General features: G+C 34.9%; 1 protein-coding gene across 1 annotated transcript in view; it reads right to left on the bottom strand.

Annotated features, from left to right (window-relative positions):
- Positions 1-25,617, bottom strand: part of LOC124371208 (zinc finger protein 271) — a 79,432-nt gene that overhangs the window by 7,895 nt on the left and 45,920 nt on the right. The window contains exons 13-18 of the mRNA XM_046829543.1: positions 25,003-25,174; positions 21,306-21,415; positions 13,970-14,111; positions 8,910-9,107; positions 2,237-2,313; positions 59-332 (exon numbers count right to left, since the gene is read on the bottom strand). Coding sequence (XP_046685499.1) covers positions 59-332; positions 2,237-2,313; positions 8,910-9,107; positions 13,970-14,111; positions 21,306-21,415; positions 25,003-25,174 — 973 coding nt within the window. The remainder of the gene's footprint in view (positions 1-58; positions 333-2,236; positions 2,314-8,909; positions 9,108-13,969; positions 14,112-21,305; positions 21,416-25,002; positions 25,175-25,617) is intronic.

The raw sequence follows: 25,617 nt of genomic DNA, 5'->3' as shown, positions 1-25,617 counted from the left end.
TGTACAACTGAATGAATAGTTATTATGCAATGAATCCACACAACCGAGCAATACTGACCGAAAGCCTTGAGAGTTGTCTCGTCAACAAGCAGAGTCAGCAGCTCTCGCACACTTTCGGCCAGGTTGGACTCTGTCAAGACATGGGGCTCCTCAGCAGACAACTCCAGAGCTGCCTGGTTGGCTGCGGCCAGCAACTGCTGCTGTAACTTCTTCTTCTCCGCCTCGGCCATTATCTCTTCTAGCATGTCTCGGTGCTTAGTGCGCATATGGCGAAGAAGGCAATCCTGCCGGATAAATGCTCGTCCACACTCATCGCACGATCTCGGTGGCTCCTAGAATAGGCGATTTAAATTTTACACCACTAGAACATAACCGCAGCTTCGTACACAATATCCTGCTGAAAACTGGATCACCATAGGCATTTCTTATTTAAGTGTTGTTCCTGAGATAACTGTTGATAATTAGAAGATATTCCAGTCTCCAGATTTATTTAAGAATATTTGGAATTTAAATTTAAAGAGAAAAGTGTTTTGGAGCCCTAAAGTTGGCCAATGAAAGGATTTTTACACACATGTGCATGATTGCATGTGCGCGCAAGTGCACACGCACAGACATTTTTAGGCTGCCACAATTTACTAATATTTGCTATTAGATTAATTTTTATAAGGAAATGTATGTCTACTTTGCTATCCATCCTTGATGCAATAGGGTACAAATATAACCTTACAACATAAAGTTAGATAATATTATTGTCATTACTATTTGCATCACACTACAACAGCTGGTATTGAATCAAATAAATACAAAATTTATTAATACTGCATGATACCATATATGTCCAATACATCGGCAATCTGGCATGTTCAGACCAGCAGATGCTGACTGCAGTAAACAAACAAAACCTGTTCAATTAAATCAGTGTTAAAAGTTTAAAGTGGTTTATGTCTAAACTTAAAGAGCCCCATTACGTCTAATGCCGAAATTTATTGAATTGCCTGGTCAAGAATAAAACTTAAGATGCTAATAACTTTTCAAAATATAATTCTAAAATTACAATACTGTACTGTACTTCTACCTATCTTATATACAATTTGTTTAAATCAGATCAAAAGTTTTCAAGTTATGAACTTTCAAAGTTGCATATTGGTTGAACAGCACAAACAGGTACCCTTTTTTTGTTATCGACACATCAAAAATCTGGAAGTTATTATTTGTAAATTATTTGCTTTATATGTCTAAGTGCAGAAATAAAGAAGCAAAATTTTAAAGTAACTCCAATACTTTAGCTCTACTAGTTATTTAGTTGTTAACTTTGAAACTTGGTATCTATACTTCTGGATCTGTATATAAGTGGTGTTTTAAGCCCCCTCAGGTTAAAAGGAACACAACAATATTTGTCAAGATACATGTGGAAGATTTGAACTATCTCAACATTGAATCACAGATTTTCCATTTGATTATGTGTATTCCAGTGTTAGCCTGTTAATATGAGCATTTCAATAAAACCAATTCTAATTTATATTATGACCTCATTTATAAACAGTCATATAAATTAAATGGTTTGATTTTTTTTTAGTATAGAAGAGTGCAAATTTGTACATTCTGCAAAGTAAACTAAGAAGATTATTTTTATCATATTCATTCAGAATTTACAATATCCACTAACGTAGACAAAACATACATGTGTTTTTGTTGAACATTCATTACAAACTACTGTGACAAATTATTGAAATAGTTTTATTATAATTAACTTAACTAAACCCACATAAAAATAAAAGAGGGTTAATTGACGATGTTCCATTTTTATTGATTTTACATTGAAGAGGGATAGTTGGGATTAACAATTGATTTCTCGCATTGCACTCTCATACACAGATGTGCATCAATGTGGCAATGTGGAAATTAACTTGTACAAGAACATTGATCTTTGAAGTTAACTCTCTCTTCCAACTCATGTCAGACCTAAAAATGTTTAAAGAAAGCATTCTGTAAGAAAGAATACACACTTTTCTTACTACATTAAAGTTTTATAAAGGAATTTCTGTTTAAGAGATTTAACCTAAAGTCGCATGGGCAAACAGGATTACGAACAATCATTATTATAGGGATCAATGTCCTTTCCATGATTCCTTCAAATATCTATTCTTCGTTTGTATTTCTTCATATTATATCTGTTATTTGCAATGTAAATGCAATTCACAAATGCCCATTTAATTACTTTTAGATTGTCCCTTACCTTTGTGTGTGTGAGGAGATGAATCTTCAGTGAGGACTTCATTGCAAAGCACTTCTCACAAATAGGGCACTTGTGTTCTGAAAAAAAAAACCATAAATCTTATACAAATTTAATCATGGGTTCTTTATAACATTAGAGATAAATTCATAGTATAATTTGAATTTCAATACAACTCTTGAGAAAGAAAAAATTATAGAAACAATTTTATAATAACTTAAATTTCTATATCGAAAATAAGCCATTATTGCAGATGCTAGGTCTAAATTCCATAAGCAATAATATTTGAAATCTTGATAAAAAGACTCATATTCAGACCGGTTTTATCAGACAATTTTACCGGGGCCCAGGCCAGCCCTGCCACACTTGTAGGGGGGCGAGTTGCGGTACATGAAGGGGCAAGTGTGATGGTGGTGGTACCCAGTGGACAAATTAGCCTGTCACAGCCACAAGCTAAAATCTCACAAGCTGTGCCACATAGTGGCGCATGTAGTGAAGTTCTGCATGCTTAACCCTGGAGCTGTCAAAGGGCTAGTCAAAAGTCAGATTTAAAGTAGGACTAATTGTATATTAGATTAATAGGAATGTCTCACAGTTTAATTTGATGTATTAGTTATTGAATAATAATGCGTAATAAGTATGCATCAAAATTATTAAGTTGCAGTACAAAACGTTGTTGGTTTGCCGCTTCTGCTTGCCCACTTCGACAGAATACAAAATAATGGGATTTTGTCTTCTACTTTCAAGCGGGAAATTAAGTTTAGTAAACAAGTTAGCTACATCACTGCGTTCAGAATTTCTTCCCAAACAAGAGCATCTGCTTCAAACATTGATTTATTACTCTTAGGGCCAAAGAAAGACATCAGTTGCAAACACAGTTAGTATTTCTATAATGTCAAACTATTAGTTTGACTAGTTATTGGTGTTATGTAATTTTTTAATTTTGTTATAGAATTGTGATTGTGAAGTGAAAACTTTTCACAGTGAAATTTGCCATCAAATGGTATATAATACAAATAGTATATAATAGTAAGTTTTAAAATATAATAACCATTTAAAAAAATGTCTAAACATTTTTAAAAGACTTTACTTTTATTTTGTTTTGTTTAGTGTTTTAAAATTGTAAAGCCAAAAGAAATCCTACATTGAAATAGCGCTGCTTCTGACAGGATATTCAGGATGGGTAAGGTTAGAGGGTAGGGGTTGCCTTCTATTGAGATCCATGAGGAAGAATTAGGGCACTTATCTCTGAAAGTGATCCATTATACAGGGTGATTGAAAACTAAACGGCAATCTCTCGAGAGCTTATTCTATAGCTAAAAACAAGTAAAAAAGTTCATATAACCATATGCCCGGAAACGCTTCGTTAGCGAGTTACGCCTAGCGAAAGATTTCGCCCGGATTTCAGAACCCTTGGTGAAGTCAGGTCGTATAAAAATGGTAAAGGTAGTTACAAAGATACAAATACGATTGTTTTTTGTGTTTTTATATCTGACAAATTTATTAAAATTCGTCCCAGAGCTGTAAATGCAATACTTTGAGAGATATCTTACGTAAAACACAAGAATTGGTGCAAAGAAATAACACATTTTTGTGTTTAACGTAAGACTACTTCCATAAATGTTAAATAAAGGTCATTGTTTTCTTAAACAGATTTGTAGAACATTTAATTCTGAAAAGATTCATGTGAATTACTTAGGAAAAAAAAATTAATAATAGGTATTGAAATTTAGCTTTATTTAAAAATAAAATAGACGCACAAAAATGCATATTCTTATCTGCATAAAATATTAACTAATGTTTAGGTTGTGAGTAACAGCTGATCATTTATTCAACACTTTTTATCGTCATATTTTCTTTGCAAAGGTTGGCAATATCAGCTGATCAACAATTAAGTTCATGAAGTAATATTTGAATAACCTTTATGGAGGTTTTTGTATTGTGGCGTGTGAAGATTGTATTTTGTGAGATCCTGTGATTATTTGGAAATATTTTATACAAGTGTATAAAATATTTTATTAATTATTTATTTTTAAAATATTTTATTAAATATTTTTATAAAAGTGTATGTAATTATCTTAGTAAATAATGGCAGATAATGTAAATGGTATGTATTCGTTTGAAGAGTATACGGACATGATACTGATTTACGGCAAAGTTAACAAGAATGGTTTAGCTGCAGTTCAGGAATATCGTGATACTTTTCCACATCGAAGAACACCTGATCGCAAAACATTTGAAGCTGTGGAGAGACGACTTAGAGAAACTGGTAGCTTTAAACCGAAGCGAATAGATACTGGTCGTCAACGTAGCGCAAGGAACTATAATAATGAACAAGCAATAATAAATGCTGTAGAATTATCACCAACCACAAGCACCAGACGATTATCACGCCAGTTAAATATTTGCCAGTCAAGCGTATGGCGGACACTTCATGAAGCACAGTTGTACCCATTCCATATAACACGTGTTCAAGACTTATTACAGCAAGATCTTAATAAACGGAAGATGTTCTGCCGCTGGTTAAGAAGAAATTGTTTACGACATCAGTATTTTCTTCGGCGTATTCTCGTTACTGATGAATCCTGTTTTACTAGAAATGGAATTGTAAATTTTCGTAATACCCATACTTGGGCGTACGACAACCCACATGAAACTGCGACGAGGCATTTTCAACATACATTTTCAGTCAATGTATGGCTTGGTGTTCTGGGTGATAATTTGATTGGTCCATTTTTCCTCCCTAATCGACTTAATGGAGTAGCGTACTTAAATTTTTTAAGAACAAACCTGCCTACCCTCTTGGAAGATATTCCTGTTCAAAACAGAATAAATGCATGGTTTATGCACGACGGAGCACCTCCACATTTTTCTAATGATGTGAAAAACTATTTAAATGATACATACGGTAGACAATGGATTGGTCGAAATGGACCAGTAAAATGGCCACCACGTTCTCCTGACCTCACGCCAGCAGACTTTTTCTTATGGGGTTGGATGAAGTCAATTGTTTATTCAAAATTAACACCATAGAGGAGTTACGTGATCGCATTACAGAGGCGGCAAAAACTATCAAGAATGCTCCAAACGTTATGAAACGCGCTAGAAAAGAGTTGATTCGTCGTGCGAAAACGTGCATTGCTAACAACGGAGGACACTTTGAGCAACTATTATAGGTGATTATTACAGTTTTATAAAGGTAAATACATTTTATGTTAATGTCCAGTCTAGAATAAATGATCAGCTGTTACTCACAACCTAAACATTAGTTAATATTTTATGCAGATAATTTTTTTCCTAAGTAATTCACATGAATCTTTTCAGAATTAAATGTTCTACAAATCTGTTTAAGAAAAAAATGACCTTTATTTAACATTTATGGAAGTAATCTTACGTTAAACACAAAAATGTGTTATTTCTTTGCACCAATTCTTGTGTTTTACGTAAGATATCTCTGAAAGTATTGCATTTACAGCTCTGGGACGAATTTTAATAAATTTGTCAGATATAAAAACATAAAAAACAATCGTATTTGTATCTTTGTAACTACCTTTACCATTTTTATACGGCCTGACTTCACCAAGGGTTCTGAAATCCGGGCGAAATCTTTCGCTAGGCGTAACTCGCTAACGAAGCGTTTCCGGGCATATGGTTATATGAACTTTTTTACTTGTTTTTAGCTATAGAATAAGCTCTCGAGAGATTGCCGTTTAGTTTTGAATCACCCTGTATAACTGACTGGCAGACGTAATGAATCACAATTTTTGTACTGTACGATTTCTCTGTTAATTGTTTCATCTGTTGTTATAACTTCATAGCTTTTGTCTATGTTATATCCCTATAGTATATTTCTTGTTATTCATTATATAGTCATCTGTTGTAATCACTTTATAGTTTATGTCTTGTTATATTATATTTCCTAGTCATTTATTATATATTCTAACTGATGTTATTACTTTAGTTTGTGTCCTTGTTATCACATTATAGAATATATCTTTGTTATTTAATATATAGTCTACAGATTGTTTTAAATAAATTATTTTAAGAGAGTATGGAGCATACTCCTAGTGCATGGTCTGGAACAGGATGTACGGGATGTTGGTTCAATTACAAAATATAAAATATATAACTTATAAATAATTGTATAATTTATTATGTTATCACTTTATAGTTTGTCTTTTATTATTGTATTATATTTTATTTCCTTGTTATTTATTATAACTGTACAAATTATTATTTAACTTTATAAGCAAAATTGTTCTATAGCTCGTTGTTAGTGTCTGTTTGAGGTTGTGTGTTGAAATTTGTATGATTGTGTGTTTAATTATAATTGTTATATAAGATGATATTTGTAATTTCATCGTGTTTATGGACATTTAGCATATTTGTTAGCAAGTAAAATTTCTAGTTAATAAACAAGAATAAGAATAAGAAAGTGTGACTGCCACGAAGCTTAAATTAGTATATAATATTTGTGTTATCCTAACCCTCGCATGCCCTTCTGGGTGCTTGGGTATAGCAAAATTGTAAGCTTTGTAAAATTTGTTGAATAAAACATTTTTGACTTTTACACACACACACGCGCGCGCGCGAGCACACCTGAACAAAATTAATGCAGCACCTAAAATTGTGCACATAATTCAAACAACAGAACTAAAATAACTCTTCATATCTATGTCAAACAGTCTCAAACATCCATTTGACAAAAAATAAGTTTGGGTCAATTTAACTACTATCTAATGCACTATCGTATCTTATCGTATCAGGAAAAACGGCCATTTGGGAGTATAGAAACATGCTCATACGTGATGTTTTGCTGAACATTGCTTACATCTGTCAGAATAATGCTATTGTTCTACAGTCTACAATTACATTTGTTTCCTGTGTTCAGAAATCAGCCAAAGCTATGCCTCGAAATTTGACTCCCGGAGAAGCCACTAGAGTAAGATTGTTAGTGCAGCAGGAGTGTTCATACAGAGAAGTCGCTGCGTTGTATGGAGTTCTCAACACAGCTGTCATGAGAGTTGGTCAGTGGTTTTAGGAGACCAGAAGCGACAACTGAAGGCGAGATCAGGGTCAACCTTGTGTTAGAAGTAAAGCGGACAACCAATTTTTAAGACTGAACACGTTAAGGACTTATACAAGTACAGAGCTGCAGGTATTGTTAAGAAGGGTTTGATGCAGAACCATTTGGAGACGACTTCGTTTTTTCCAGATAAACAGCAGAAGGCCTCTCAGAGGTCCTGTTCTCACCAGTAATGAGATTGAGGTTTGCTCAAATGCACATCAATTGGACAATTGAGCAATGGAAAGCAGTACTCTTCACTGATGAGATAAGAGTGAGCCTAAGGTCTCCAGATGGACGTCAACGAATGTGGAGAAGGTGTGGACAAGGCTTTGCTTAGGCCTGTATCTTGCCTCAGGTCCCCATTGGTGGAGGGTCAATAATGTTTTGGGTTGGAATAAATTATTAGGCCTGCACCGAGTTGGTGAGTGTTGATAGACCAGCTCTAAATACTTGTTGGTACATAGAAACAATTCTACAAGAGTATGTTGTTCCTTTTGCTCTTTTTGTTGGCCCTTGGTTTGTGCTCATGCACGATAACGCATAGTGCAGTAGCAGTATCTGGTTACTTAAGAGAGGTTAGTATTAGACTTCTGGAGCCACCACTAAGAAGTCCAGACCTTAAACCAATATAACATGTGTGGGACACTATAAAGAGTCATGTCAGAGCCAGAAATCCACCACCAGACAACCTTGTTCAGCTGGAACAATGGAACAAGCTTTGAAAGAGGAGTGGGAGAGAATGCCTATTGAAGTCATACAATACCTCATAGAAGGAATTTCTAGAAGACTCCAGGCAGTCAAACAGGCAAGAGGGGAAACATCCGTTATTAACCAGAAGCTAAGTCATATTTGAACTAATGATATGTTACTTAGAACAAATATTCCAGTCCATATTACAACTGTTTTTTCCTCTGTTCAATTTTTAACTAATAAAGTAGTTTGTGATCCAAACTTTAAAAGACTATTTTTAATTTTTATCGTTTTTTACCTTATATATTTGTTATTCAGTTTGATAAAAATGAATATTACATCATAAAAATTATGTTATCGAAAATATTAGCTGCTGCGTTAATTTTGTCCAGCAGTGTAGTTATTACAAAAATAATTTTCAGAATATTATTTTGTTTGTATACTTCTGTAAACAACATTTAATAAGAAGTAAAACAAAAAAGAATTAGCTTGATAACTTAAAATAGCCTATTTATGAGTTGTTTACAAAACTCATACATTTTACCTAAAAATGGCTTAGGTTTTTTGGCACATCACTTGATATAATAATCGGGGGTTAAAAGGTTTAATAAATAGGCTATAAATACAAAAGTGATTAATTGATGACTATTACACCAGGAAATGTCCATGGAATTATTTTTTGGTAAGCTATCACAATGTTGTTTGTTTAGTCTGTTAAACTAATCTCAATTATTTACTTTGCTGGAGTTAAGATATATATATATATATATATATATATATATATATATATATATATATATATATATATATATATATATATATATACAGAGCTAGGATGAACAGGTTAAACAAATTAATGAATTATACATGACCTTTTAAATAAACATTTTTCTTTTACATAAACTATGAGTATTTTACCTTTAATGCCGGAATGCAGTAGCTGATGACGTGCAAGATCCTCTTTACGCAAGAACGTGCGCGTGCAGTGATCACATTCATATGGTTCTGCTCCATCGTGAACGTACTTGACATGAAGTTGTAGGCGTTGCCGACGATTGAACGACTTGCCGCACTCCTCACAAGTGAAACCTCCCTCACCTGCAGACACAGACGCCCCTACGGCTCATGTAATGACAATGGTTGTTACTCCACCCAGATCTAAATCTCGCAAAATTATCACAGTTTGTATAGATCAACCAATAAAAAATCTTAATTTACTTTAGAACAAAAGAGAAATTAGTGTCATATTTAAAATTATAAGACATATGTGTAAGTTAAATTGTGAGATTTCATTTAATTATGTATTAACTTGGAAAAGACATATTAATTAGCCCAATTATGGTTTGTTATTGGTAATCTATTTAATTATTTTGTTTAATATTTTTTCTTTTGCATTATGTGTGATAATAAATATTCCTCTCTCAAATATTACTCAACTAAACACGTTCAAACCCAGTGGGTCATCCTGCACAAGCCACAGCACTGTGACATGTGTTATAGAATAAATTGTGAGGAGAAGACATGGAGGCTGAGTATCTCAGGAGAGCCAGTAGAAGAAGATCCTGTAAAAATAGCTGATAGTTTAATGATTTCTTTACAACAGTGACAAAAAGATTCTAAAGGCCAAAAATCCTCTAAGAACTCACAGCATGAAACTAAGCAGGATCTCAGCACAACTCAAGGAGCAAACTTGTTGCTATTAAGCTTACAACTCATAAAGAGGTCAAATGCATTCTCCATGGACTAAAGACGTCAATGTCAGCTGGAGTTGATATCTCTTCCAGACTGCTGAAGCTTTGCAACGAGGAGGTGTGCTTCCCTCTGTCGGACTTAATCAACAATTCCCTATCTCAAGGTGTCTCGCCAGAAATATTGAGAACTTTTAAGTCTATCCTATATATAAGCAGTGACCAAAATATAAAATACCAAATTATAGACCTAAAAAAATTACCTATCTCCTCAGTCTGAAAAGTTATGCTGAAAAGATTGATACAAGATCTAGGATCTAACAAGCTCCTCTCAAAAATACGGTATGAGTTTCTCAAGGGAAGATCTACAACACCCAGGCTTGTCGAATTAACTGAATTTATAATATATAACCTAGAAGAAGCAAACTATTGTTAGCACTTCCCTTGATCTTAACAAGGTTAACAGCCTTGACCATGAACTATATTGAGAATTTCTATATATACATATATAACATACATATATACATACTACATATATAATATTATTATTAGTTTAAAAGTTGTAAATACAAATTGATGTTAAAATGTGTCAATTCATTTTTGATCACCTTGTACATTATGACTAATATTTCCAAAATTCAGAAAATATAACTGATACTAAATTTAAAATTGTAATATGATAAAAATGAAATAAAAATTAGAATGCTTAGAACTGTTAAAATTTACATATGTTATATACAGTATATATTAAAATGTACTCTAATATTAAAATTAGTACATACTTAAATACTAAAAATATAATAGTAATCTTACTAGTGCTAACGAATACTAACACAAATGGAAGACAATTATTTTATTCTCTTTAAGGACCCCATTCACTAAGTGAATAAAAGAGGTATATTTACTTCCTTAGCAGCACAATAAATCTTAAAAAAGACTGCATTCTAGATTTTATTTTCAATAATTTGCTATGACAATTATATGGCTTAGGTAAATACATTTTTGGAAAAGGGGAAATTATAATTGATGTGATTTACAGTATTAGCCAAAATAAACAGTACTGAAATGGTAATTTTTATTATGGTAAACACAGTAACATAGATTTTACCAATAAATACTAGTCAAAGGAAGCAAAATTGGTTAAACTTGGGTATTAACATGTTCAATATGACCCCACTAAGTTTGAGGCAACACTCGTACCATTCTTGTAGGTTTTGCATCATTTTTATGAATAAGGGTTGTTCCATTCTCGTAACACATGGTTATTTTTTCTTTTAGTTGAACAATGGTAGTTGGTGGGGCCTCGCAGAAAATATTTTCTTTCAACATTCCCCAGACGTTGCCGTCCGGTGTTGTTAAGATCGGGGGAGTGGGCTGGGTAATGAAAGTTTGATCTAAGGGAGATAAGACAGTTGCCAAAGGTGAATTGGAGGGAAGCAATGTTGTTAACAGCAGTGTGACTTGTTGCGCCATCTTGCTGGAACCACTGTGCACTTAACGGCAGGTTTCGTGCACGACAAAATCTCCAGATGTCTCTCACAAAACGATCAGAATGGCCCTAAATCGATACTGATTTACAGTAAGAGTCTCTCCATTGTTGCCTTCAAAAAAGTATGGTCCCACTATAACCTAATCAGAAACAGCGCACCAAATGGTTACACGCTTACTATGCTGTGGCCTCTGTAAAACAATGTCAGGACGTTCAAATCCAAGGAAATGTGTTGTCTGCTTGTTTATGAAACCATTAAAGTGCACATGACATTCACCTGTAAACCATACATCACTCAGCAACTCAGGTTCTTCATAGCACATTGCTAACATTGAAGCACAGTACTGAACTCTGGCTGAACTGTTCTACAGTTCAAAGGTTGTCTAGTTTGTATCCTGTAAAACCACCAATGTGTTTGATCAATTTACATTGACGTATTGCTAATATTCAGTTTAAGAGAAGCTCGTATTAGGCTTCATTTCGGTGACTGTGACACATGCTGCAACACTTTCCTGTGGTTTTCATTTGTACAGACAGTAGTTGGGTGACCTGAAAAGCCCTTTCACTGTGTCAAAACACTACCTGTTCTTCGAAATTGTTCAACAACACTAAGAATCACAGCATTACTAGGTGGGTTGTGGAAATGTTCCTGAAAACTTAATGCAGTGTATGACAAGCTTGGCCCACCCGCACGTCCAATTCCGTATAAGTGAAAATAATGCTCTACGATCAAAACTTTCTCTACCGTTATTAGCACCATGTTAGCAAAAACTAACCTCAAATAAGAAAGAAGTAATGAACACGAAGCCGTGGCAACAATCGACAATTGAATCAGCTGATTGAGAATGCAACTATAGCTCATTCAGTTTCAGTACTGTTTATTATGGCTAATACTATATTTCTAAAGAGATCAAAGAATTATATTTAAGATATTTTAGTTTCAAAAACATTAAAACCAAAAATACTGCAAAAAACTCTTAATTCCCTAAAATAATGTCTACTAGAATCTCATGAACTCTCATAGCTAGTATTAGATGTGGTGTTTCTTTTGTAATATCGGTATGTTATATAAGTTTTTTTCCCTTACAATTGTATCATATGTTGAGCTAAAATATGTTTAGTGCAATTGATTGAAAGTTAGCTAAATTAGTGTTTAAAAAAAACACAAATTTATTAAAATGATCTTAACCTGTGAAAAACAATATAAGTGAAAATGTACTTTCTTAGTTAAACTTTTATACAATTAAATAAATAAAATACCATATGTTTTATCATTTTAAGGTCTTTTTTATCCATTTTGTAAGTTTATTTTAATTATTTATATGATACTTATTGTTAAGTTAAGTTTAATCCATTCATTTACTACATTATCTTTATCTTCTACATTTAATATAAATCTGGCCTATTTTTAAACTTCTTAAATGAAGAAGGATTTACAGATTTAATTCAATAAGATAATGCTGACTAACTCTTAGGTGCATATATATTTTAAATTAAATAGTTCAATACCATAATTAAATAGCTAACCTGTTCTGTTCAGAAATGTTCTACCAAAACTAAAAAAGATTTGATTTAGTCCACTATAACAAAATTACAACATGAAAACTACTTTTAAATTTGCTTGTTTATTCAAACTTGTTCACACACATACAGTTATACAAACACATTTTATAGAATACTATACATATTACACAATGTGCATGTCTTTCATATAACAAAAATTATTATTCTGATATTAATTATATTACCCCCCGATGTACCACTTAAATAAAGGTAATTTTGAATAAAATATAAATAGGTCATAATCAATGAATATATTTACAAAATTACAAATATAATAGACTTATAGTATTTACCAGTCAAATGTTATTATAGTCTATAAGGACTATAATGACACTATAGACTACTTAGTCTAAATCACATTATCGTTATAGTTACAAACAAAACCCTAATGTAATTTATTTATCACGCAAAATGTTGCAAAACTACTTCTACTCACACTTGACTCTCCTGATTATTGGCACAGCTTTAAAAAAACAACATTGTTTTAGACACTTGTTATCTGATTAAAAGATTCCTATTACCTAGCAAATATAATTCTGCTACTGTGCACCTTAATATAAAATTCTTTAATAATGAATCTATGAATTTCTTTTACAATGATTAATTCTAACAAGATAATTGAACCAAAGACAATTGGCCAATTTAATCTCCTTCCTAAATCTTTGTACTTCCTTCTCAGCATCACAGTACGTGAAAAATGATTGCAACAGCAGTTTTGAATTCTACTTTAAAGTGACTACTTCTACTAACAGGTCAATAAACTTAAATGCTTATTCTTTTGATCAATTTTAGTATATTGGTTGTTTTTAGTGCAATTGTAGATGCTATAAAAGCTAAAACAAATTTATGAAAAGCAAACAAAAGTAATTTTATATAATTCTGACTCTTACCTCAAATGTCACAATCATCTTAGTCCCAGCGATGACAACTAATCAATATTTTACTAATAACTTTACTGAAATTCAGGGATTTCCAATATCTGATCCATCAGATCCAGTCTAACATCATACCGTTAGGTGGGTATTACATTATGGATAACAACCATACCTTTTAAACTTGTTACTTGTTACGTTGTTGTTACCTTTTAAACTTTCAAAACAAGATTTAATAAATTTTCAAAGATGTGGATACTATCAAAACTGAGCTGTACTCTTGGATACAATAATCTCAACTAACACTACAGTATTTTAAGAGTGTTAGAATCTCCTGGATAGAAATGAAGACACATCTGAGGGTACCTGAGTGGTGGAAGACATGTGCTCTCAGCTGAGATGCTTGGATGAAGCCCTTGCCACAGTACTGGCATACATGAGGTTTAATGCCAGTATGGGTGCGCAAGTGTCTGTTCAATGTTTCCTTGGCAGCAAATCTCGCATAACACTGCAAATCACCAAATAACACAGTTCTAACAATGAATTTTTTCACACACACACACACACACACACACACACACACACACACACACACACACACACACACACAGGGTGTTCATTTGAAAACTTCAAACTCGTATTAAAAGACTTATAGTCCAAGTATCGAAATTCTGTAAACAGGAGTGGTATAGTACTATTTGGGGAACAAAAAAATTATTTTCAAAATGGGGTGCTCACCTTCATACCCTTGTGAAACCTCAAATTGAAGCTCATAAAAAATGCTGTATTTTGGTAAAAACTAATTGAATTCAGCCAAGTCATTTGGTATCAGCAGCCAATAATGTAATTTCTTACATAACAATTATTATGTCTACAAACTACTGCACTACTGCTAATAACAACAAAATTACCCACTGAATACTGTTGTAAATCCTTTGTACACTTCAAATCAAATGTTCAAATTGCTGTTCAAGCAAACAAAATAACCTATCTTAAAATTCTTGCCTAACCTTTCTAAAAGTTTCTCTGGTTAAGCGTCTGCACTCTGCAGTGATCCTGTTTTTCAAGTATTGGACACCAGTGGGATGTGTTTTAAAAACTACTGATTTCAAGTGACCCCACAAAAAAAAGTCTAAGAGTGTTAAGTCTGGAGACCCTAAACATTTGCTTTAGTGATGAATGTACATTTTATGTTAACGGTTTTGTTAATAAACACAATTGCCGATTTTGGTCAGACCAAAACCCACATGTATTCGTTGAAGGATCAACGCAATGGCCTGAAAAAATTCATGTTTGGGCAGAAATACTTGGCGACACTATTGTTGGACCTGTATTTATTGAAGGAAACTTAAATGGAGAATCGTACTTATAGAAATCACTATTGACAAGGAATAAGGAAGATTTCTGTAGTGTATTTAGTGTGAGAAGTACTAAGTTGGTAGGTATCCATAGTGATATTTAATGTCTGCACCAGTGATGTTGGCAGTATGTATTGTCAGGCGATGTAACATACGATGTGTGGTCTAAAAGAATAAAGAATGCTCATAGGCTGCTCTCCTGTGACGTCACATCACGCCACTACCCTACAACCAACGGTCCAAGCTGGCCAGCCAGCAGTCCACCCGGAGTCCACCACCAGACACCGTCATGTAACCTCCGCGTCCCGTCCGTTCCCTTTACGAGCGGTCCTAGAGCAATGTTACTCTAAATGTGTAGTTTAATTATTCTTCCCGACCCATAGAGAGTACCAGTGTCGACCCGCATACATTACAGTGGCGACGAGGAAAAACAACTGCAACAGTGGAACGTCGCTTACAGTGGCGACGAGGAAAACAACTGCAACAGTGGAACGTCGCTTACAGTGGCGACGAGGAAAACAACTGCAACAGTGAATTACAGTGATTTAGTGCGGAAAGGGCAACAAGCGTAATGAACACGTGCAAATAACAACGAATGTGCAGGGACATTCGGGACATTGAAACAGTGAATTACAGTGATATAGTGCGGAAGGGCAACTATCGTAATGAACACGTGCAAATAACCGCGAATGTGCAAGGACATTCCGGACATTCCAACGGTCGGGAGTAGTAAGGTACGCCGATCGATATAAACTATTCTTGGTGTAAGCAGCGCACAAGCTGATTTTTAATCGTTGCAATTAATGCCGTTAGACGATTATTTTTACCGGGGACATTTTAAACAGTTATTACGGAGTGTACAAGAAAACAAAATGGCAACTATCGGGTCTATGGGTTATTTTGATAGTGCGGAAGAATCGTGGCAGTCTTATATAGAGATTTGAGTTTTTTATTGATTGTAATGATATCGATAATTCAAAGAAACTAAGCACTTTGTTGACAGTTATGGGTGTAAGGACCTATACGTTACTGAAAGACTTAATTACACCAGACAAACCGTCTGACAAGTCGTACAGGAAATTGTGGACACTATAGCGAATCATCTGCATCCCAAGCCTTCTTTTATCACGGAAAGATTTAAATTTAGTAGGCGGAATCAATTGGATCATGAAACGGTTAGCGATTATATTGTGCATTTAAAACAGTTATCTAAGTATTGTGAATTTGGTGATAATAAATTGCCAGACTACTTAAGGACAGATTAGTCGCGGGTCTGCGAGAACCAACAGATACAGAAAAGACTTCTCGGGGAGGAGAACCTCACTTATGAAAAAGCCGTGCAACTAGCTACTGCAATGGAATTTGCTGAGAAGGGGGCGGCCCAGATGACAACTGCAGGAGACGTATTCACCGGATGCAGAGCAGCGGGTCGATACCGAAAAGGACACAGGCGGCGCGAGCATCGCAGCGAGACAGGTCCATCGGACGGCGGGAAGGCGCTGGGAGACATCACCTGCTATTGTTGCGGCAAGCGAGGATCACACACAGCATCGCAATGTCGGTTTCGTGAGTACACGTGTAATCATTGTAAAAAGAAGGGACACCTTGAAAGAGTTTGTAGATCGAAAAATTATGTTAACAAACCCTAATGAGAACAAAACCAAATGTTTTTACAAATAGGTCTAAGGAGCCTTCAGCTAAAGGGAAACAGTTTTACAGCAATAAAAAGCAATATGTTTATAAAGGTAGGCAGCACTATGTAGAGGAAAGTAAAGAATCAGCAGAGTCCGGTTTCAGATAATCACTGGAAACATAAAGACAATGACGATGTGTATGACATTTCCAATCTATTTACGGTTAAAGAAATAGAAACTAAGATTAATAAAATTGAGCCAATAACGGTACAGTTATTAGTGGAAAGTAAGGAAATTGTATTTGAAGTCGATAGTGGAGCTTGTGTTTCAGTTATGTCAGAAAAAGATTGTAAGACTAAGTTAGGAAATATAAACATGTATCCAACTAGCTTAGTATTAAGTTCATATACACATGAAAAGATCAGGCCTTTAGGTAAGGTTATGGTCAATGTACAACATAAAGGTAAAGAGAAACAATTAGCTTTATACATCGTAGCTAATGGGGCTAATCCCTTGTTTAGGGCGTGATTTGGATGCAAGCATTAGATTTAACAGTTAGAGTGCCTAGTAATGTAAACAATGTACAGTCAGCTGATCGCAACGAGCATGGTGGGGGTTGTGCCAACTGCAGGCGGCAGCGCGGCAGACGCATGCACGCCTGTCAGTGGAAGCCACAACACACCTGTAGAGGTAAACAAACAAACATCTGTCAATCCGTCTGTTGTCAACAACAACAAACAAGTAGAATTACTGTACAATGAGTTTCCAAATGTATTTACGGATAAGTTGGGATGTTTCAAGGGTGCACCAGTTAAAATTAAAGTTAAAAGAAAATGTAGTACCAAAATACTTTTAAAACCTAGGACGTTACCTTTTACACTTAAAGAAAAAGTAGAAGCCGAGCTGACTAGACTAGAACAAGAGAACGTTATTTCACCAGTAGATACCAGTGAATGGGGGACTCCCATTGTACCAATTATTAAGGCTAATGGGAAAATAAGAATTTGTGGGGATTATAAAATAACTGTGTAAATCCTTTCTTGGAGGTAGGACGACACCCGTTACCGAAAATTGAAGAAATATTTGCCAGCCTACAAAACGGAGAAAAATTCTCTAAAATAGATTTATCTTCAGCTTATCAGCAGCTTAAACTAGATGTAGATAGTTCAAACGTATTGTACAATTAGCACACACAAAGGATTGTATGCTTACAATCGCCTATGTTTTGGTATCAGTTCAGCACCCGGGAATATTCCAGAGAATAATAGAACAAACATTACAAGGTATCCCTGGGGGTAACTGTATTTTTAGATGACATTCTAGTAACAGGTAAAAACAATGAGGAACACATGCATAGACTTAGACTAGTGTGTCAAAGACTTGAAGACAATGGGTTTCACAGTGAGCAAGAACAAATGTAAATTTTTCTGTGACAGTTTAGAATATTTAGGTTTTGTTATCAGTAAACAAGGGTTGCATACCGCACCTAGTAAGGTTGAAGCAATTGTCAAGGCACCTGAACCTCAAAATGTGACACAGCTTAAAGCCTTCCTTGGTCTTGTTAATTACTATTCACGTTTCATTCCTAGGATATCCACTATTTTAACCCCAATGTATCAGTTGTTAAGAAAGGATACCGATTTTGTATTTAATTTAGCATGTAAGAAGGCACTACAAGAGATTAAGCAAAAAGTTAATCTCTGCTGAAGTTTTAGCGCATTATGATCCTGCATTACCACTAGTGGTAGCCAGTGATGCTAGTCCATATGGCATTGCATCAGTTTTTGAGTCAGATTCAATACGACGGTACAGAAAGACCTATATCATTCGCAAAGTAGAGTGTTAAATAGCGCTGAGAAAAACTATTCACAAATAGATAAGGAAGCATTAAGCATTGTATTTGGTGTTAAGAAATTTAGTCAATAATTTATATGGTACACAGTTTTTGTTAAAGACTGATCATAAGCCTTTAGTGGCTATTTTTGGACCAAAGAAAGGGTTACCTGCTTTCGCAGCAGCCAGTAGGTTACAACGATACGCTTTGTTTTTAAGTGGTTTCCAATATGAGATTGTGTATGTTAAGTCCCAAAACCATGGCAATGCCGATGGTTTATCTAGATTACCTGTAAATAGTGAGATTAAAGATGAAATCTCGGATGATGACCTTAATATTAATGTAATAGGTACCTATTTGCAGTGTTTTAGCTGAAAATGACATACCATTAAGCTATGTAGACATAAAAAGAGAATCAATGGTAGATAGTGAAATCAAAAAGGTAATATCCTATGTAGAATTAGGTTGGCCTATTGTAACTGAACCAGATCTAAAGCCATTTGAAATTAGACAGTCGGAATTAACCTTGGAGCAAGGAATCCTAATGTGGGGGTACAGGGTGGTAATACCTAAAAGGTTCAGAATAAACATTCTGAACGAATTGCATACTTCACACATAGGTATTGTTCGCATGAAGGCATTAGCCCGTGCATATGTATGGTGGCCTAATATCGACCGGGACATAGAACAACTAGCTAACAGCTGTGCAGCCTGTTTGGAGGAACGAGCAAAACCGCCCAAGGCTTTCCTGCATCATTGGAATGTTCCGGAACGAGTTTGGTCTCGAATTCATATTGATTTTTTTTGGACCTTTTCAGTCCAAGTTATTTTTGGTGGTAAAAGATGCGTACTCTAAGTGGCCAGAGGTGTTGCCCGTTGCTTCAACGGCAGCTGTTCACACGATTGTGAAATTAAGGGAATTATTTAGTAGGTATGGTATTGTAGACCACATAGTGTCCGACAACGGACCACCTTTTACCAGTCAAGAGTTTTAAAGAATTTTTGATGTCAAATGGTATCAAACACACGTTTTCACCACCATACCACCCAGAAACCAATGGTTTGGCAGAACGGTCAGTCAGAACTATAAAAATAAATTGAAAAACAGCTCTTCATAATTCCAAGGATTTAGAATTAGCTTTGAGTAACTTCCTGTTCACTTATAGAAATACAGTGCATTCTACTACCAATCTATCGCCAGCTCAATTAATGTTGGGCAGATATCGCTAAAGTCTAGGTTAGATTTAATTCGCCCAAATGTTAAAGCAATAATGTCAGATAATCAAGAAAAACAACGATTGTACTATAGGGGTAGTAAAACTAAGACAGTTAGCTATTGGACAACCAATCATAGCCAGAGATTACAGAGGTAGAAATAAGTGGATACCAGGTGTGGTAGTTTTCACGATTAGGACCAGTCACGTATTTAGTTGAACTGAATACGGGGCATGAGGTGGAAACGACATATCGACCAGTTGGTAGGGTTTACAGTGTAGTCCGGAAATGTCTGAGTTGACAACAATGCCTAGACTCCCAGACGCAAGCGTGGCAACAGAGCACACGCAGGAAACGATCGATATACAGTCGCGGGACAGAGCGAGCGCAAGGTCGCCAGTACTTTTAGCAACGACCTTGCCCCCCTCTCCGCAAAACCATAACAATAACAGAAACGCTCAGGGGCAAAGCCCCAGCCCACGTACAAATGTAAACAATAACAGTTCCAGCGTTTCACCCAAACAAATGACACCTGTTAGACGATACCCACTAAGGGATCGTAAACCTTTAGTCAAAATGGACTTGTAAATACAACCCAATTGTGACTTGTATATAATTAATATTGTTTAAGCATTATTATTATCGATTTGTTAATTGTGTTCATTCAATGTGTTATTAATTGCTATCTTCTGATTTATTGGTTTTGATTGAAGTGTTTGTGATTTGTGTTAAATGATTATATTGAGTTTGTATTTTGTTCTCTATAATCTATACTTACAAAAATAAAAGAGTATAATGTCAATTTTCTTATTCATTGTAATTGATTTAAATTGGAGAATTGTAAAACAAATTGTAATTGATAAATTTCTAAAATTGTAGGGGACTTATGTATTTAAGGGGGAGGATTGTAGTGTATTTAGTGTGAGAAGTACTAAGTTGGTAGGTATCCATAGTGATATTTAATGTCTGCACCAGTGATGTTGGCAGTATGTATTGTCAGGCGATGTAACATACGATGTGGTCTAAAAGAATAAAAAGAATGCTCATAGGCTGCTCTCCTGTGACGTCACATCACGCCACTACCCTACAACCAACGGTCCAAGCTGGCCAGCCAGCAGTCCACCCGGAGTCCACCACCAGACACCGTCATGTAACCTCCGCGTCCCGTCCGTTCCTTTACGAGCGGTCCTAGAGCAATGTTACTCTAAATGTGTAGTTTAATTATTCTTCCCGACCCATAGAGAGTACAGTGTCGACCCGCATACATTACAATTTCATTTGTCACTATATTGAAGAACTAAAAGTGTGAAATATGATCATGACTTTAGTCCAATAATTAGTGACATCGTAAATCTAAGCAGATTCAAGCAAGATTTTTCGACTCTCGTCAATCAATTCTATAATCTGGATCTTTTTTGAAAATTCAGTGAATTCTGAGATTCGGTTTATACAAATCACTACTAAACTATAGATGAACATACATCAGGATCAACCTCATGATATTTGGCAACTTACATTTAACAGACAACAATGAGATCAGCTGATGTCAAATATAGACTATACTAAAGAATCTATTGCAACCACTGGCCAACAAATATGAATTGGAAGTAGCCACAGTTTAAGATGAGATACTATTTACTACATTACATGGCAAAGCTTACAAAAGTGCACTCGAAGGGGCGTTCTCCAGTATGTTTCCTCCTGTGTTTCTTAAAGGCACTGTTGGATGGGAACTTCTTTGAGCAGAAATCACAAGAGAAAGGCCTGTCACCTAAAAAAAATTAAGATTCTTTTCAAGTTTTAATTAGTTACAGTATTGTTTCATTATACAGGGTGTTTGAAAAGTATGGGTACGGCTTAATATTTTAAAACCCATAGGAGATAACATCTATAAACTTTGCACAGTGTCATATGGCTATCTAAACTATTTTTCCTTGCTATTACCATGACATCTCAACCATGGGGGGATGGCCTACAGAGGAAAACATGGAAATCGTAAATTGAAGCATGGGTCGAGTGATGCCTCATTTGAAAGAGCTCACTTAGTAGAGTTGAATGCCGTAAACCGCATCTCAAAAGGTTTATCCAATCAGAAATGGCGGGTTGTTTTAGGTACACATTGTGAAGTACATTATGCGCTGCCATTTCTGACTGGATCGTCATATTCTGATGCGGTTGGCGGCGTTTCACTCTACTAACCAATGTGTTTTCACTGACTTTTTAATTAGCAAATTATGTCATAAATTTATAACACAATAAATAAAACACAATAATTACCGAAGTTGTTTAGATTTATTTATTGTTTTATAAATTTATGACATAATTTGCTAATTAAAAAAAGTCAGTGAAAACACATTGGTTAGTAGAGTGAAACGCCGCCAACCGCATCAGAATATGACGATCCAGTCAGAAATGGCAGCGCATAATGTACTTCACAATGTGTACCTAAAACAACCCGCCATTTCTGATTGGATAAACCTTTTGAGATGCGGTTTACGGCATTCAACTCTACTAAGTGAGCTCTTTCAAATGAGGTATCACTCGACCCATGCTTCAATTTAAGATTTCCATGTTTTCCTCTGTGGGCCGTCCCCCCATGGTTGGCATGTCATGGTAATAGCAAGGAAAAATAGTTTAGATAGCCATATGACACTGTGCAAAGTTTATAGATGTTATCTCCTATAGTTTTTAAAATAATAAGCCGTACCCATACTTTTCAAACACCCTGTATATTTATACTAACATAATACATGAGAAAGACTGTCTAAATATAAAAATTCCTTTCATTTATTCTTTAAGGTTCCTTTTTCTCTCTCCAAATTCTATCATTCATATTTTGAAATATTTCAGGAAAATAATTTTTAACACCAAAATGGACATTTTGGGGGTTAAAAAATGACCTATTCCGAAGGTGAATCCCCTTACATTATATCTTTTGATTGTAAATATTCAAATTACTTATTTTACAATTTTATTCATAGTTTTATTAAAACTTTCTAATACAATAGTAATATCTTGTCTTCCCCAAGAGGCCCTTGTTGGCATTTATTTTGGGACACTTCTCTAGCCAGCTTCGATTAATATACCTAATTAAACATTTGTAGTAAAACTTAGGCCCTTACTTAATAAACTAATATATTGTAAGATGCTGTGATGTTCAACACACGATTTCCATTGTCCAATTACCAATTGTGTAGTCAACTAAAAAATACAATTAATTATATTAATTTGTTAATACTGTATAGTAATATTTTAACCCAAGACAATAATTTATAATAACTAAGACTTACGGAATACCTGTCCAAACACCAGATTCGGAGAGCATAAACGTTCAGCTACTAACAACTTATTTCTGGCTTGTGCTCATAAACATCAGTCCACCGGCAAACAAACTGATAACAAACGGTCTTGTTCCTCTGCCAAAGCACGGACAACTATACCCTTTATGCTGAACGATTCGATCACAGTGGTGTTCACTCACCACAGTCCACAGAGTAGTGATATACTGAATATATGAGGCTGGAAGGATTATTATTTCCTTCCACACTCTTACGAATTTGTTTAAATTCCGCAATAACAGATCATATAGCAGTATGATTTCCAACCTCGTCAAAGACATGTCAAACAGAGTTATTGTACACTATGGTCTGGTTGTGTCAGCATCTTTGTTTTCAAGAAACTTAATGAAGGTAAACTTAGAAATCAATCTAAAACTATCCCAACCTTCACCTCAATTACTAATTTGAAACAATTTTGTTAAAATACCCCATATCAGCAATAATAAATTCATGAATCACGTTAGTAATATGGTATATCTTTGGAACGTATATGCTGGCAATTAACTCTTTGAAGCCGGCGCTATTTCACATGCGCTGTGTCTGAGTGGCGGAGCACGCGAGACCTGCCAGCCCTCGCTGGGCGGCGGGATTTCATTCAAATCTTATGTCCAGCGCATCGTTCTAGTTATTTGACTCTAACTTTCTTATTTCTTATTCAATTGGTTCAAAGTAAAGTTTTTATTTTGTAAAACTAAAATCACCTTTATTTTGAGTTAATCTTATGAATTTTCCGACAGTTAATATATGTGTTTTACATTAATTTAGTTTGAAAAACTTGTGTTTAATTACATTTTAAACGTGTTTTGTGGTAAAAAATCCTAGAATGAAGCTGTTTTCAAATACTTATCATTGAAATTAGTTTTAATATCAGTATAAAGCTTATGGTACATTTTAATTAGAAAAGAAACATTGTCTTCGGGATAAGAATGTTTTTATAGTTACAAATTGTATTGTAAATAGAGTTCAGTACATTGAAGTTATTTACACAGATTGAAATAGTTTCGAGCATGATTTTCAAGTCCTTTTAATAATGTAGATGGTGTGATACCTTTGAAAGCAAGGTTTCAAACACGATCCTACGTCACAACCACTGCAGTAGATAGTGGATATTTGATCTCTTCCGGCTTTGCGGCACACTACACAGCGTCGTCGAGTGTTGGATTATTTTGGCCAGTGATTACTATTTCTAGCAGAAAGCCTGGTGGTTTCTCGTATGGTAGGACTCTGAACAATTCGCTCAGTGGGACCAAAATGAAGCATAAGTCCTTGGACAAGCTTTAGTCGAAAATCCCTAAGAGGCTTCTTTTTTCCATTTTCAGATTTGTAGAGAATATATCTGTTCAATACAGTGGTATCCAAAAAATGAAAGAATAGTTTCTTTGCAAGTAAACGTTTCAAAACAAAGTCAACAATTTCGATTTTTTTTTTTTTGTGAAAAATACAAACTTTTAAGAAACAAACAAAAATCTTTGGCATAAAAGGTTAGTTTGTTTAGGAAATACAAAATAAAGAACAAAGCACTACAGTGCGGGACACCAGGTGTCCCGCTCGCTACTCAGCCACCCAAGTATGCCGGGACAGACGCTGTCCCGTGCGCTACTCGGCCACTCATCACGAGTGGGACAGACGCTGTCCCGGCCGACCTCAGAGGGTTAATGTGTTAATCAATATTGGATTAAACAATTTTATACACAAAATTCGGATTAATTATTGACCACATAATTTAGTTTCAATTTACCCAATTTATTTAATTGTTACAATTAAACTTAATTTTTTTAAGTTGGAGAGACTGATTTCCTTTCAAGCTTTATTCTGCCCATCCTCATGTGCCAATGACCTGTGCGAGGATCTTATCAAACAAATTAAGATGGAGACGATACAGTATGAAAGTCAATGATAAAAAGTGCTACACAATCACATACAGGACTTGAACCTGCACTACTTCTACCTTAGATCCAAAGTTCAACGTCTTAAGACCACTCAGCCATAGGCATTTCCAAGTAATCTCCATAGAACTTACCATCAACAACACCAGTCATATGAGTGCGCTTGTGCATGTTCAGTAGTGAGATTCCTACAAACTCCTTGTTACAGGTCTCACATGTATACCTCTTCTTCCGCTTGGTCTGGCCTGCATGAGCACGCAAGTGCTCCCTCAGGTTGTCTTTCCGGTTGAACACTCTGCCACAAACCTAGCAGAATAAACTGATTGCTAAGCCTCCCCTTGACAATTTTTTTTTAGATTCTTCATCTCAAGTAATACATGTGTACTAATTTTCAAAGATTCTAATAAGTAAATATGTGGAAATAATTGTAAGACTTGGCCACATTAAAACTAAACTTCAACTGGCAGTATTAGCTCTATATTGTCACCTTTATCTTCAGCTGTTTTTTAAGCTTTATAAAATAGTTATAAATAAATTAAAACTTAACTAATATATGACTTATTACACATTATTGTTTTTTCCTTACCAATTGTTCTTTGTTAGAATATTGCTTGTTGTTTTGGGGCCAATAAAAACAAATAAATGTCACTTTTGTAAATAAATCACTATTGTAGATATACAGGCATTAATACGAGTACTGAGCAAGCCTCAGGATAATATTCTAATGAGAGATGATAAAAATCTTGGTT

This window comes from Homalodisca vitripennis, chromosome 1, assembly GCF_021130785.1.
Source record: "Homalodisca vitripennis isolate AUS2020 chromosome 1, UT_GWSS_2.1, whole genome shotgun sequence".
Lineage (NCBI taxonomy): Eukaryota > Metazoa > Arthropoda > Insecta > Hemiptera > Cicadellidae > Homalodisca > Homalodisca vitripennis.
This window is presented reverse-complemented; position numbering and strand designations above follow the sequence as displayed.